Source organism: Crocodylus siamensis, chromosome 9 (genome assembly GCF_052110815.1).
Source record: "Crocodylus siamensis isolate JL-2025a chromosome 9, ASM5211081v1, whole genome shotgun sequence".
NCBI classification, from domain to species: domain Eukaryota; kingdom Metazoa; phylum Chordata; order Crocodylia; family Crocodylidae; genus Crocodylus; species Crocodylus siamensis.
The window spans coordinates 15535303-15551729 of NC_143403.1; the positions used below are offsets into that span (position 1 = coordinate 15535303).

The following is a 16427-nucleotide window of genomic DNA, read 5'->3' on the forward strand; positions in this document are numbered from 1 at the left end:
GAGGATACCTTTGATGAGACCAACAAGATCTTTCTTTGCAAAGAAAATTCTTGAGAGAGGATACCTTTGATGAGACTGAGACGTTTTTTGCAAAAATCCTGTTGGTCTCATCAAAGGTATCCTCTTCGAGACATTTATTTTTTGCAAAGATCTTGTTGCAGAGGATACCTTTGATGAGACCAACACGAACTTTTCAAAAAAAAATTCTTTAAGAACTTTTTTTGGGGCAAAACTCTTGTCGGTCTCATGAGAGCTCCCGTCTCCCCCCCGCGTCCCGCCCGCCCGCAGCCCGAGGTGCTGCGTGCCCTCCCCCGCGGAGGCGGAAAGGCGCGGCGCCGGCGGGCGCAAGGTGCGAGCCGGGCGGGCGGGGCGGGCGCACGAGCGCATTCCGCGGGGCCGCAGCGCCGCGTGTCCTTCCTCGCATTCCTGCCCCGCGCGAAGGAGTCCGGCGGCGGACTCCTTTGGAGGGGAGCGCGGGGCGGCGGATTCCTCCGCGCGGCGCGGCGCCATGGAGTGATTTAAGGGCGGGCATGGCGCGGCGGCGGCGCTGAGGGGAGCATGGAGCGGGCCGAGGAGGAGGAGGAGGAGCTGGCGCTGCGCGCCCGGCGCCGCATGCAGGATCTGTCCCTGCACGAGGCGGGCGGTGAGGAGCCGCGGCGGGGCCGGCGGGGCGAGGAGCCCGGCGCCCGCTCCGAGGTGGCGCTGCCCTGCTACGGCGGCAAGCGCTACGAGCCCGCCAAGTACCGCAGCCCGCGGGCCAGCCTGGCCGACAAGCGCGGCAGCCCCCGCGCCAGCCTGGCGGCGCCGGGGCCCGAGCGCTACCCGAGCCCGCGGGCCAGCCTGGGCCCGCTCGACCTCAGCCCGCGCTCCAGCTACGCCAGCACGGCGGGCGACGCCAGCAAGCACTCCAGCCCGCGCGCCAGCCTGGCCGGCTCCGACGGCAGCAAGCCCAGCAGCAACCGCACGAGCGGCATCAGCCTGGGCTACGACCAGCGCCGCGCCAGCACGGCCAGCCAGCACTCGGGCTGCTCCGACTGCCGGCCCGGCGCCGCCGACCTGCCCGCCGCCGCGCTGGGCAGCCCGCGCTCCAGCATCTCCAGCCACAGCTCGCGCGGCTCCCTGGGCGCCTACCCCGAGCTGCAGCTGCCCTCGCCGCGCGCCTCGCTGCTGGGCCCCGACGAGGCGGGCGAGCCGCCGCCGCCGCCGGGGCTGCTGCTGCCCTCCTACGCCTGCAGCCCCGGTAAGGGCTCCGCCGCCGCCGCCGCCGCCGCGCCCCGCTTCAAGCTGCCCTTCCAGGTCACGCCGTCCCGGGAGAGCGGCCCCAGCCAGGCCGAGCGGCGGCTGGAGGCGCTGACGCTGGAGCTGGAGAAGGAGCTGGAGATGCACATGAAGAAGGAGTACTTCGGTGAGTGGAGCCCGGCCCGGCCCGGCCCCAGGGGTTACGGGGGGTCGCGTGTGGCTGGACGAGCTCCTACCTGAAGCTGGCCTTGCTGGGAGGCTTTGACCCTCGCTGACTTCCTGCCCTTTGACATCCTGACTTGATGGTTCTTCCCTTCCAGTCCTAATGTCTGTGAAATCTATCAGACGTACAAACAAACACAAAAACTAGAACTTGTGGTTCCGAAAATGATACCTTTTATGAGACCGACTGGGAAATGAAATTTAGGAAACTTTCAGGGGCCCCTGGAGTCGGGAGGCACCGGTCGCCCATGCCTGAGAGCTCCCTCCCCCTTCTGCCAGGGCTCCTTGCTGCCACCTCTCTGGCTTCTGGTGGCACTTCCCCCTCTGCTTAATGATGCTAGGTCTGAAAAATGTCACCTCTTTCCCCCCTTATTGTTCTGCCGTGATCCTCATCTGGGTTTGACTTGTGGTTTTGTTTTTTTTTTCTTTGGGGGGGGTCCCTCTCCTCTCCTTTCCTCTCCTCTGTTTGTCCCTTCTTCAGCAGTTTGTCATTTTGCCTTGGGTTTTGGCTGGCTGCTGTGCTCGGCATTGCAGAGGCACCTGTTTGTCCTTCGGTGGCTGTTTAATTGCCTTCCTTAGGTCTGTCAGAGTTTCCATTGTAAACTTTACGTTTCAGGGCATCCGAACTTATCAGTGTGCTTTGCTTTGGAGCTTCCCGCACAAGTTATCAGGTCAGCCGCAGGGATTTTATTCCCTGCAGATAGGGGCCAAACTGGTAAAGCTGTTCTTAGGTGCTGGGTTCAATACCATCTTTGTCCTGCTTCAACAGGAGAGGCTTCTCACACAAGCGTGGGGCATGATTGTTTCTGGCCTGCAAGGCCTGGCTTGGCTTTGCACAGCAGGCAAGTCTGACAGTTTTGATTTGTCCCTGGAAAGTGAGAAGTGATGATTGTGGGTGATGTGATGAGAGGAGCCATTCCTGCCATTGCAGAAGCCAAAGTGAGCTTGCTTTGCATATCTTCTCTTTTCCTTGCTCTCTTTGTTTCTATTTTATAGAACAATTAGGGCTCCTTGAAACAAATGAATGAATCTTCCAGTTACTCTGCAGCATAGATTAAGCCCATTTGGTATTTTTTTTAAATGAATGGAAATTGCCAAGACATTTGCATTTGAAAGGCAGCCACAGTGTGTGCAAATACTGCCCCATTCTCCACAGGTGCTGGGGCTCTGGCGCAGCCAGGCTGGTGCTGGGAGGAGAAGGGGGAGTTTGGGAACCCTTGTTGGCAACATGCATCCCTGCATCTACTGCTGATCTAAGTTCTGCTGTGAGGGCTCCCTGCTTACTTGGAAAGGAGGTAGGACAGGCAAGTGAATGCACTGATCTGCCTACTGGCCATTGTTCTCGGGGAACAGAGAAGCTTTGGAGGAAGGAGTTTCCCCTCTCCATGCCCAGGCTGGATGCTGTGGAGAGGGAGGCTTTATCTCTTAGTTCGGCACATTCTTTTAGCTGTTCTACATGTCCTGGAGAGTGGGGATCCATAATCTGTATTGCCTTAGAGGATTTAAAAAGACAAGACCCTGCATGCTTTGGGTAGTGTATTGACACACTCTAAAGCAGAGGAGTTGTTAGGAGTTGTTCATTCCTGCCCACAGAGGTGCCATTGCCCTGTGCAGTGGCACAGAGAGACAGGCTGCAGGGGGTGGGAGAGCATCCCAGAGCAGAAGCGAGGACCTAGGAAAGAAGCAGCAAGGACCTGGCTTGTGGAGCTGTTTTACCTGTTTGTAAATCGAATGCTTTTTTGAACTGAAGTGGGAAGTCGCGCGTGGGGGAAACAAGTCAGTGAGCAGCCTGAGCACTAAGAAGAACATGTGGAAGGCAGAGCTGGTTGAAAGAGCAGAGCGCTGTCCCCTGGATCCTCTACACTGTCCCCATAGCACATGGCCAGAGGTGGTGAGGGGCTACCACAGTCTAAATAAATAATAATTCTTAATCCTTGAAAATCCCTAGAAGCTGAATGATGCTATTAGTGAATGGGCTAGGTTGGGTAACATTTGTCTTAAATCTCAGTTGATTTCAGTGAAGTCTGAATGTTAAGATACAGTTGGAACAGAGGAACACAAAGGTGCCTTTTAAAAGAGGAGCCTTATGAGCCGTGGCCTGGGAGCGATTTGGAGAAGATGGGTGCTCCAGAGGGAGACCATAGTGGGGCAGGGGGAGAGGAGTGTGTGCTGATGAATGTATAGAATTGTGCTTATTGCAAGGGTCCCTAGGACCAGGTAGATCCAATGGCAACATGTTGAAACATGCCCTAACCATTAGAAGACCAGGCTTTGTCAAAGCAGCGGGAGAGTGTGCTGCTTCCGTTGCTTAGACAGGCAGGCGTAGAGCAAGTCCACAACAGTACTGCAGCAGTCCTTTGCTATTGCAATGCCACCCAGATGCCGCCGGTAACAAGGACAAACACCCTAAGGCTGAATCTGTTGTGGACAATACCAGCGTTCTGCCTGCTGCTTTTTTGGTTTTCAGTAAGTTGTACTGCTTTTAAGAGGGATTTCTGTGCTTGAGCCTGATGTTCGGAGTTGAACTCTACACGAGGTGAATAGTGGATTTTCCTGAGCAAGGATTTCTGGCTTGGGACCAGTGTGAGTGAAAAACAATAGAAGTAGGAGCTGCACATGGTTCAGAATGATGGGGTCAGAGCTGTTTGTTGCTAGATACAGAGACCACTTATGTAGGTACTTTTTAGATAGCCTTTGGAAGCCTTGGACAGCAGTTCCTGAAGCAATAAAAAGGCACTTCTGAAGTTGGGTAATAGCAAGGCCTGGCATATTTCCCTGTAACAAACTCGGTCCTGGCTGTCCACTCCCTTCCTACCTTAACCCTGTAAGGAGCCCTCTTAGCAGGTATCAGATGAATAGAGAGGCCTTCAAACACCTGTAATACTAGGCATGTGTTAACTTTTACAATTAGAAAAGGAAAGTAGACTAATCCTTATAGTCTTACCAAGTGCAGTGAACAGGGTAACTAGTTTAATGCTCCTTATCTGGATGGCCTAAGTATGAAGTACTTAATGTGTACCTTGGGATAAACGTACTAGTTCTCTCAACTGCAGTTCAAATTCAGTGCTTCTATACAGGGTGACATTTCATCAGAATAGCTGCAGTTATTTTTCCTTACAGGACCTTGCATCTACACACAACACCCCCCTCCCTTTTTTACTGCATTACTTGATATCTTAAGCCATAGTGAATCATCCTCCTTGGAAATGTGTGAATGCATCTCTGTTATGCTAGCAGTCCTTTCTCTGAGACCCTACAGTACATGGCATCTCACGTGGATCCATCTCTGTCTGTATACTCGTGTGCTCTCCACTGCACTGGATGCTGCCTCTGAAAGGACCACTCTGGAAGGCAGTATCAGATTAGTCCAGAGGCCTTTAAATGCCTGCTGTGCTTAAACATTTTCTAATTGCACAAGTACAGAATGAAAGTTGTCATCCTGATAGTACAGTAATAACCTTGACAGTAGAAACTGTTTCAATGCCAAGTTCATACCAGATGTTCCTCTTCACAGTCAGTGGGCACATCCCCATAAGTGTGCCCGTGCTTTCCCCAGGGATGGCTAGCAGCAGCACATAGTTGTGTCACTGCTAGCTGTCCCTAGGGAATGTACCTGCACACGCACTCTGGGTGGGGTAGGAGAGGCTGGGCCCAGCAGCCTTTCCCAGGGGCCTTCTCGGGCTGCAGCAGTGGTGAACCAGGCATGTGGAGCCTGACCAGGCTCCGGTTTCAAGTGGTGCATGGGTATCTAATTTTGCCTCTGAGCTGCAACTGTGCTGTGCAGAGAGCCTGTTCACATGCACCATGTGTATTTTGTGGCACCTCAAAAGCCTTTGCAATGTTGCAGAGTACATGTTCCTACTCATAGGGATGTATCCAGTCCATTTTCCCTTGGCATTCCTCACCTGCTCAACAACCTCCATAGATGTCACTTCCACTCCATGCCTCCACCCGTCAAAAAATATTCCATCTCCGGTCATTTTGGAGGAGACCCCTGTGAAGGAAACAATGTAAAATTGTTTTACCATCTTGAAGAGATGATGCTAGCTCCATGCTAAATTGGGAGTGGGGCAGGGAATATGGGAAAGCAACACTTATTGTTTGCTTGAAGCTTCAGAGTGGGACAGGTAGAACTTGTACTTTTGCTGATTCCCCTTGGCACTTGTAACACCAAGGTCCGTGCATACAAGGGCCTTATTGTCTACTGGCAACCTCAAAAGATAAGATAAACAAAAAAATAAAAGAAGCAAGAAAATGATCAAAGAATTAGTGACTGAATAGCAGCAAAAATCTCACAGGGGGAGGAGTATGGAGGAATGGTTTTCTGGAGTAGTCTCAAAGTCTTGACATGGAGAGCTAGGCCTCGGAAAGGGAGCATATGTCCTTGAAAGTGGTGCAAGGCAAATGCGACTATGGTAAATGACTGATGGAGCCCCTTGTGCTACCAGGATCAAACACAGGATACTTCCCTACCCTTCCACTCAAACTTCAGGGTCTCACCCTTCCACTATAGCATTTGACTGTGGTCTATCAATTAACTGAATTTCGGTCCATTCGCCAGCAACATAACCATGCTGGAGAACAACAACTTCCAGTGTTTTGCCTCTAGTACTTGGTGGATACTTGGTTCTCCAAGCGTGTCACAGTCCTGCAGGATTTGCAGGATATCCTGGTTTGTTTTGTTTGTTTGTTTGTTTAATTCAGCAGTGCTATTTGTTAATTATGTACCAAAAGTGCTGTTGACTTTACTGATAACAACTCCCTGAAAAGCATTATTAAGGGACCACTAACAAAATGGTTACTAAGAGAATAAGCAGACACGTTTCAGTCCTCTTCCGTGACTATACAACCACCCTCAGTCATCACCCTGCACCAACCTAACCTTGTGTTCTTGACTCTTTTTAGGACATTCTTCCCAGGCACCATTTTGGCTGCCGTAATGCATGACCACAGAAAATGTGTGCCATCCCTCATCATCTCTTCCCTTCCCTCCCCACTTCCACATAAACTGTAGGGTCTCTCCCTTGCTTTAGGCAAGCTGTCCAGATAGAGCGAACAGTTATTGCACCAAAGTGGCTCACGTGGAAATATGTCCAGTGTTTCCTCGAGGCCCCCTCACCTCCACTTCAGTCTTCTACCATGCATGCTCCACTATTATTCTACAGCTACTTGGTTAACTTCCTCCTTTCTCTTATTGAGATGTACAGTGAAGGGTTTCATATGCAGAAGATAAGTTGGGTCTCTCAATGACTCAAGAAGTCCTGATTCCATTAGGAATTCAATTTAATGTCTGTTGTGGCCCATGTAACAAAATTCCACTGCTTATTCTTGCAATCGGGCATGAATACTCTGGCATCAGGAACCTTTCTGCACTACCCCTAATAAATCAGGAGAACCTTCCATTTTGATCAGCCATATCCTAGAACACCAGGGTGAAATACTGCTTTCTGTTGATAAAGCCTTTGGCTTAAGCTCTAGGGATTCAGTTCTACTAGTAAGGTGACCATACATCCCAGATTAGCTGGAACAGTACTGGATTGCGGAAGCCTGTCCCAGCTGGCCATTGAGAAAATGAGTATCCCGGAAATGTGGGCGCATAATCTAGAGGGGAGGTGGAGCAGCTTGATGTGCCAGGCAGGCACTGCTGCCCGCTTACCCAGTGTACCATGCCACCCTGCCCTTGCCTTTGCTTCCAGCAGTGCTGCTTACTGCCCCCCCCTCCCCCCCAAGTGTACTGGATTTCTTCTTTGTGGTTGGCATATCCATTTGTCCCTGCACATTTTGGGACCCTGTCTCTACAAAGCCATGTACCTCTTAAGCATTGTCAAGCCTAGTGACAGGATTTTAGTGTCGTCATAATAGGATCACAGACCTCCATGACAACAGCCCCAAGAGTTGATCTGCTAGTACCAAACTGGCTAGTGCTTGTTGACTAGCACTGATTAAGCATGGTGAACTTCTTGTGGGTAGCAGTCACACTTCTCCGTGCTGAAGTGAACTCCTGTGTAGGTGGCGTTCTCCTGCAGCTTTGGACTCGGGCTCAGCGCACGTCTCCAAGAAGCTGCCTTCTGCATGGTGAGGGTCTACAGTCCCTGTGAGTGTTCCTAGTTCTACATCACCATCCTGCCCCATGGGTCATTGCTCATTAACCAAGGTCAGAACTAGGGTGAAGTTACTCCACATCATGCTCCTTGTCCTCCCTCACCTGTAACCATAATGCTGACAAATTAGCTCTCTCCAGCAGCATGACTGTCCGTGCATATGCATCTTCTGGTTTGTACTGTTTACCTTCACTATTGTGTACAGGGGAGCGTCCTTTATGCAGCCTGACAGCAGGTCAAAATGGCACTGCCAAAATGTGGATAAGTTGTCAGACACCAAATGAGGAATCATAGGAGTTTGTTAGTTTGATTCTGGCTCCCAGAACTCTTGCAGGTTTTGGCAGGCATCCCACAATACCCCATAAGAAAAATCCTTGAACATAGAGCTGAGCAGTGGAACCTCATACCGTGGGCTCTCTGCCCAGAATACCGTGCAAGTCATTCAAACAAGCAGGGAGCTGTGTGGATGCAGTGATAAACAAGGAAAGTACCTTAAGCCGGCATAACAAAGCAGTGTGTGCGCGTTTCAGTTTGACATAGTTAATTCACAGCGTTTACAGCAGGCATACTAATCTGATATAATGTCCCCGTCTAGACAAGTCCTAACACTTTTGCGTTCTTTTATTGTCCGTGTAGCGGAAACCTGTACACCAGTGCCATCTAATATATTGTGATGTCTTATAATAACAGGTATGTGTTACAGCAGTAAGTTTTAACAAACATCTATCTTCTTCCACCAATGGACTAGATGGAGCCTGTCAGCTAGTCTACAGTATCATTAAGGAGTTTATGTGATAATATAGAAAGAGCCAGGGAAAATCTATGAAGCTGTCAAATGCACTAGATTTCATAGACGTTAGGGCTGGAAGGGACCTCGAAGATCATCGAGTCCAGCCCCCTACCCCAGGGGCAGGAAGTCAGCTAGGGTCAAATGACCCCAGCAAGATAAGCATCCAAGTGTTTCTTGAATGGGTCCAGAGTAGGTGCCTGTACTACATCTGGAGGGAGTCTGTTCCAGGTCCTGGAGTCTCAGACAGTAAAGACATTTTTTCTTATGTCCAGCCTAAAATGGTCTTGTAGGCGTTTATGATGTTGATCCTTGTTTTTCCTTGGGGTGCTCTGGTGAACAGATGTTCTCCCAGATCCTGATGTACAGCCCTTGTGTACTTGTAGGCAGCCACCAAGTCCCCCCTGAGCCTGCACTTTTCCAGACTGAAGAGTGCCATGGCTCTCAGCCTCTCTTCGTAAGGCCTTTCTCTTGCCCTCTGATCATGCGTGTGGCTCTTCTCTGGACTCTGTCAAACTTCTCGACATCCTTCTTGAATTGCAGAGACCAGAACTGGATGTAGTACTCCAGCTGCGGCCTTACCAAGGCCGAGTACAATGAGAGGATGGCATCCTGAGACTTACTTGAGAAGCATCCATAGATGCAAGCCAGGGTTTTGTTTGCTTTACCAGCTGCAACATCACATTGGTGGCTCATGTTCATCACGTGGTCAGTCATGACCCCAAAGTCTCTTTCAGCAGTGGTGCTAGCAAGCACTGCTGAGCCTATAAGTATGTTGCGGGGGGGTTTTCCCCCATGGTGGAGTACCTTGCATTTATCTGTATTGAACATCATCAGCTGTGTGTCGGCCCACTTACTAAACTTATCTAAGTCAGCCTGGATCACTAGCCTGTCCTCAGGTATGGATGCTATGTCCCAAGGTTTAGCGTCATTAATGAACTTGGCCAGTGGGATTCTGACACCAGTGACCACATAGTTGATAAAGAAGTTGAAGAGGATCTGATCCAAGGACAGAGCCTTGGGGGATGCTACTAGTCACGGAGCGCCATAATAACTCGCTGCTATTGACCCCACTACTCTTTGGGTCCAACCTCAAAGCCAGTTTCCCAGCCATCAGACTGTGTGGTGTAGCCAAGGCCACAGTTGTCCAATTTTTTTCATGAGGAGGTCATGGGACACCAGATCAAAGGCTTTTTTTTAAAGTCCAGGTATATGACTTCAATCTCTTCTCCCTTGTCCAGGTGATATGTCAGCTGGTCATAGAAGGAGATGAGATTGATCAGGCAAGACCTACCTAAGACCAACCCGTGCTGGTTATTCCTCAGGATGTTGCTCTCAGCCAGCTTATCCAGAAGGGTCTCCTTGATAATTTTCTTGAGAATCTTACCAGGGATTGAGGTCAAGCTGATTGGCCTGTAATTCCCGGGATCTACTTTCCGCCCTTTCTTGAAGGCGGGTACCACATTGGCCTTTTCCCAGTCTTCAGGTACTTCACATGAGCACCACAAATTTTTGAATATTTTTGTCAATGGTTGGGCAATGACATCTGCCAGCTCCTTGAGTACCCTAGGGTGTAATTTGTCAGGACCAGCTGACTTGAAGGTGTCCAGCCTCTCAAGGTGATTCTTTACTAAATCAATACCGATGCTGAGTATAAATACACCCTCACCCTGGCAGTCCTGTGTCTTGCTAGGCAGGGCGGTCCCATTTGACTGAAAGACTCTATGATATTTACTTTGTATGTTCTGATAGATTTTAAATGGAATATACATGATAGATTTTAGTATTGGAATGCATTTGAAACTTAAATGATACCAATTTTATTTTTATATTTTTTAGGGCCTGGGGCAATACTTGTATGTGCAGAGTTTTGTGCTTGCAGTCAGAAACTGTATGGACCCAAGATGGGGTCAGGTTGAGACCATAGTGATAATCAGGGTCCAGATGTTGTTACCTGTTTCTTTCGGATGCTGTTTCAGTAAAACTTGGGAAATAAGCCTGCCGGTGGGTGAAGTGGGGGCAATGCTCTTGGTGCCTGAGGCAGTTTTTCCTTGTGCTAGAATGTTGCTCTGCAGGCTTTGATTTCCTGAAGCTTTATCCATAAAATATTATACCTCTCCTGTTCCCATCAACAAAGGAGGATAACACTTGCTACATTTTAATTGCCTTTTAGAGATGAGCCATTCTGTATATTCTGGGATTATTCCTTAATTAATCTGTCCAGGGCATGAAAAATTCATTCATCCTTGATGGGTAGGTTTCTGGGTGAGTTCTGTTAGCTTCTACAGCATCTACGCATTGCTTTTAAAAAGGGTTTCCAGCCCTCACACTTAATAAAGAATCTTTTAAGTAGATATACCTGTGGAGAGTTGCAGTGCCAGTGGATTCCTCATGGATTTGCAACAGGCTGAATTCTTCTTGCTGCTCCTGTTGGTATGCCTGTGCTGTCACTGAAAGGGACTAGAATCTGGTCCGTTGTACAAATCTATGGGTTAGGAAAGCTTCCAGCAGCACCCTCTGAGACCCTGAAGCTGTTTGTGGAAGGCCCCAAAGGGAGCATGGTAGAAGGAGAGAGCCTGGGATGGGAATGACTGAAGGGCTGCCTTAGAAGAGAAAGGGGGTAAATGAAGGGAGCGAGAAATAGGACAGAAGTAAACTGATGAAAAGAAGCAGAGCAATGTAATGCGGGGAAAAAGAGAGGAAGGGCTAAGGGGGAGAGAAGCTGAAGAGAATGGATGTTGAAAACAACACAGAAGAGAAAGGAGGTAAAACGGAGTCAGCTGTGGGATGTTGCTGCAGAAGAGCAGACCTTATTCTGGGCCAGCTGGAGGACTGTTTCCAGTTTTGACATCCTGCTCTAATAAAGATGTAGGCAAAGTGGAAAGTTGCCACAGAAGAGCAAGAAAGTAAGAGGCTTAGGAAATATAACCTAGATCAAAGGCATTGGGTTTATGTTTTAAAAAAAAAAAAAAAAAAAATGGAATGAGGGAGATTATGATACCTGTCTTCCAGTATGTAAAAGATGGTTCTTGCGTTGAAGGTGTATCAGTTGTTTTCCATGTTGTAGTGGGGAAAGACAGGCATAACTCAGGTTAATGTATGGCAGGCTGTCCAACAGTGCAGGGAGGGAGGGCGGGCATATCTCATGCCACAGACCTCCAGGTTGCAAACTCCATGAGTGCCCCCACCCAGGGTCCTTCCCTGCAGCCCCACTCTCCATCCAGCACCCTCCTGCTGCCTGGCACCAGGAGCAAGGATAGGAAGCAGAAGTGAGAGGAGTGGGTAGGGAGAGCCTGGAGATCCCAGCCACCTTCCCTGGTGGTGCAGAGTGCAGCCAGCTAGGAGCATTTAACCCTTTGTGGACTGATGTGGCCTATGAGCATTGAAATTTTGGTTGGGCACTAGGGAAACCTTTCTAAGTCTTGGGAAAGAATTACTAAACCAAGCTCCTTATGGAGGTGGTGGATTCTCCTTTGTCGGAGGTTTTTAAGAACATGTTGGACAAACATTGGCAGGGACACTGGATATGCTTGATCTTGTTTCTGAGTAGGGGAAGCCGTGGCTCTCAGCCTTGCTAGACTCTAGCCATCCCTTGTTAGACTAAAGGCATCATTTGGATAATGCCAGTTCTTAGCTTACCCCTTTTTTGATTAAAGAAACTTAATAGAGCAGTTTTTTCCTATTACAGGAAACTCAGAAAGATCACAACAGGGCAGAATGTTTTTAACACTGGACTCCTATTTGAAGTCTCTGGGTTTGTCTTGTAAATCACGTTTGCACACCTAACAGTGATGGCATTGTATTGCACCCTGCTGTGGCACCATGGTTGAGAAACATTGGGATTTAAGAGTATTATCATCAATGAAGGATGTTCTTTTAATTGCAGGGAGCTTAGCGCTGTCAGGGAATAGAAGGCCACATGACAAGTATTTTTCGTCCAGCAAAGTGGGTGTTGGGTGAATCTTTCAGCCCCTGGTATATTTCTATGAACTTACTTGGTAGTGACTAAATCCCAGCAAGGTGTTACTGAGACGAGATGGTCCTGTGGGAAGCGCTGAAGCAAGATGCTGGAGACTTGTGCCATCTCTTGAACCCTGCTACTGCCTTTCTGTGTGATCTTGGGAAAGTCATTTCTGTTGCCATAATTCCCTATCTACTTTCCAAGACCATGGGGGCACTCGCTATGCTGGTGTTTATGAAACACTCTGAGACTGCAGGGATAAACACCCTAGAAAAGCTATACAAAAAGTGTTTTGTTTTCTTTAAGCCATGTGCATACTGGTGTGAAAGCATAACTGGTTTGGGAATGGACTCAGTGCCTGCACACCCTGCTCCATGACACCAGCCAGATTCAATCTGTTGGTCAGTAAGTCATTAAAATCATGCTAGAGTCAGAACTCTGTTTGAGCTCAGTGCTTTTATTCCACTCCCCCGAGGTCTCCTTTTACTAACTTCCAGTCTATTTCTCTATACTTGGAGTATGCATTGTGCAGATACTGAGAGTGACAATCACTTCTGTACCAGTTGTGCATTTTACCAGTGCTCATGTGGATACGGTTCTGATCTTGTGATTGGCTCAGTATGATGGACTGGGACTAGCATTTTATGAACATGCAGGCTACCATGCTGCAGTCAGTCTTGGTTTAGTTCTTGGAACTTACAGCCACCCTCCACTATGACCTGACAATTACTGTGGTTTCAAAAATTTACCAGCATACATGCCTCTATGAACATTAAAGCTGATTATTCTTATTATTTTTTATTTATTTTTTAAGCCACAGGCTGATGCAGGCCATATGGCAACGGAGTGAGAAGATGAGCTATATCATTCTGTATATCTGAAATAGAGACTGTCCTCTGCTTGTTGGACTGCCCAGGCTTACAGATGTTGAAGAACAGTCCATGCTTCAGAGTGCTGTGGTCTGAAGCATGTTAAGCTTTCGGTCATTGGTAATCCTTGAGCCACAAGGTCTTTTCTGTCAAACACCGAGCAGTTTGAGGCTGGTTTATTCCTAGGATGCAATCTCAAGTTTGAAACTAGGTTATATTATATTCCTACAGACAAAGCCAGTGAAATTCCCAGCAGTCATTTCAGACTCCTTAAAAGCCAGCAGAAATTCCCCTCTCAAAGGCTCAAGAAAACATCCCCCAGTGTGACTCAGAGGGAAGAATTATGTTCCATGTGACTTGAGCTCCTATTGCATAGCCTGAGGCCTGGCCCTCATAGATTCATAGGGGTGCATTGCCCACTATGGTGTTACATCACCCATGAGAGATCATGCTGAAGTAAGTAATTTTTGGACTATTTTGTCAGGACTAGGTAGGACTAGCCCTCAGCCAGAGTGTCGCCATCATATATGGGCTGTTTCATGAGACCAAATCTAATGCCGAATGATGGGAAATCTTTAAATGGTACGTTTCAGAAACAAAAGCTAATGCTTATAAATGCTCCACCTTAAAAATACAGTTTGCCCCCTCATTGGTTCCATGAGAGCAGGTAACATACAGGCCCTACATCCAATCTGTGCTTCTATCATTAATGCCAGGCAGATAAATCCTAGGAAACAAACAGCCATATTGATTTCAAATGCCATTTAAAAAAATCAAGGTAGCCAAATAATACAGGTTTGGCTGGGAAAGATGTATTCATGTTCAAGTTTCTAGCAGGGTTGTGCAAAACAATGGAAAGAAAATAAAATTGTGATAGCAATGAGCCAAAATATAGGGGGGGGTTTTATGAGTAAAGAGTGTGCTCTATGCTTGGTATAGTGCATTGTATATTCCAAAAGGCACGAAAGGGCAGAACTTGACAAGGTTGTTTTGTTTGGTGTTGTTTTTTTTTTTTAGCTGCATCAAAGGTACTACCTTATTTTTCTTCCCCCTTCCTTGCCTTCCCTGGAAGAATGCAACCAGGGTGCGTCCTTCACGAAGCACTGCAGCATGGTGTATAAGTTGTGTTCATTTCCTAGGAAATGTATACTGTTGTTTCTGTACTGGGGCAAGGTTCTGGCTGTTTTAGAGGGTCACCCTTGCCTGTGAATTCATGCTGTTTCACAGAATAGTGGGCTGCTTTACCATGCACTTTGTATTCCCAGGCTGCCTGCTCTTTTCTTCCAGAGAAAGTTGTTAGCATTCCTTTAGCTCATGTTCTCGCATTCCACGTCTGAGGAGAATGCAGGATGGCTCTACCAGAGAAGATTTTTTTTTTTTTTTAAATAAACTGTAGTTATATTCTTTCAGAGCACATATGTTTTGTTTTATAGCGTTTAATGATGCAACAATTCTGCCTTCTGAATTAGATGGGTCCAATACAGTTTCTTAATTTGTGGCCTAAGAAAAAAGATGCTCTTTAAACTGATATGGTGCTGTGTTTGACTCATCCCGGATGTGGAGAAAACACGTATGTACCTTTATGATGAGAATGGATAATAAATTATACAGTGCAAAATTGAAACAACATAAAAGAAAGAGTTGCCAAACATTTTGGTGGATTTAAGGTTTATGAGCCACTTAAAAAGATGCTTGCTGTTCATTTAAGAGCAATGCACTTAACTGCCTGAAATGTTCAAGTTCTGACAGGAAATTGATACCTAAGACCTGTGTGATGTGGCATGTCTTGAAAGTATTCCAAGGGCGTGATCAGCTCCTGTTAAGTAGGTAGCAAAAATCCTGTTAACTTCACTGGGAGTAGGATCTTGAATGTGGCAAACAGACCTCTGTGAGGATTAGGCTTTTAAAGGGATTTGCATAGTGCCCATCTCATCAAATGTGTGAGCAACCCAAACGTTATACAAAGCAAATTTCGTATTTTGGCCAGAAGAGGTTGTACAGTCACCCCGTCTGGGAGACGGAAACAATACCGTGCCGTTTGCCTTACTATTGGAAATAAACAGCACAGTTCAGAATCAGAATTTTCAGGATCATTTAAGAGCAGGAAAATATGGAAAGATGTTTCATTGTAGTCTAACAATGAATATATCTGAGAAGTCTGCAATCCATTTGTAGTCTATTCATTAAGAGAGTAAGAAGCTTAAAATTAAATATAATACTAGCTGTGAATTATACATTCACCTATATTAGTAATGTATATTTTCTCCAAAATCCCCTGGACACATTTTCTTATGGCTGTTTTTATCCTTTATTTCTAGCCATGGCTATTTTGTTGTGTTGTCTACCTATTTGTCTTCTAAATCTTTGTTTTTCTCTTATAAGAAAAAATCCGTCTTTCTGTTTGATTTTTGCAGTGGAATCATGCAGCCAGATTTTCATTTTGAGCTCTAGAATAAAAGTACATTTTTGTGTTCATACCTTTGCACCCAGGATGGACATTGGATATAAAAAAATATTAGGCGTTGTTTGGAAATAATAATTGCAGCATGGGTGGAGAAGAGTTCTGGGGTGAACACCCACTCTCTTTTAATATTAAATTCTCTTGGTGTCTGTTTATACCCATCAGCAGATGTTCTTACTGCAGCACACATTGTCCTTTTCTGTTAACCTGAGCCTAGTTTGTTTTTAAGTCTGATCGACACAACTTGGCAGTGTCTTGCTGATCAGAGGGACTGTGGGACACCCACATAATAGAGCATTCATTGCTGTAATGATTTGCAGAAGAGCAAGTACTGCATCTCTTCCTACTAGAAAATTTTACTTCTGCTGAAACCCAATCCCATACTTCTTTGGAATGATTCTGTCAAATCACTAATGTCACAAGTTATGTGCTCCAGCAACTTTTAGAAAAGGCCTCTATGACTCATCAGAAAAAAAATCCATCAGTGTGGTTTCAGTTAGCATTCAACCGAGAACTACTGTATTTATTTTTATTCTTAAAGACCCTCAACTTGATAAATCTCTCTTGGGTATCTGAAACATTTTCTGTAATGAATTATGGATGCGGGTAGAAGCAAGTTATCTCATTAGTTTTTGTCAGCCTTGAGCACCAAACCAGTGGCTACAAACACATGAACAAGTACCATTTCTTTGATTGCTGTGATCAGTGATATTTTTTTATCCATAGAGTTGGAGCAAAATTATGAAACGGGGTCTAGGTCTGGGGAGGACTTAGGATCACGACATCC

The 16427-nt window shown here is 47.0% G+C and overlaps 1 protein-coding gene across 3 annotated transcripts in view; it reads left to right on the forward strand.

The window, feature by feature from the left end:
• Nucleotides 1–433: 433 nt before the first annotated feature.
• The window catches only part of WTIP (WT1 interacting protein), a 118167-nt gene continuing 102173 nt past the window's right edge, over nucleotides 434–16427 (forward strand). For 2 of the 3 annotated variants that reach the window (XR_016444117.1, XM_090062267.1), the window contains exon 1: nucleotides 434–1405. Coding sequence is in view for 2 of the 3 variants with exons in the window: in XM_090062267.1 (XP_089918393.1) it covers nucleotides 559–1405 (847 nt within the window). In the remaining variant the exon portion in view is untranslated. The remainder of the gene's footprint in view (nucleotides 1406–16427) is intronic. The other variant, XM_090062266.1, reaches the window with a different exon arrangement.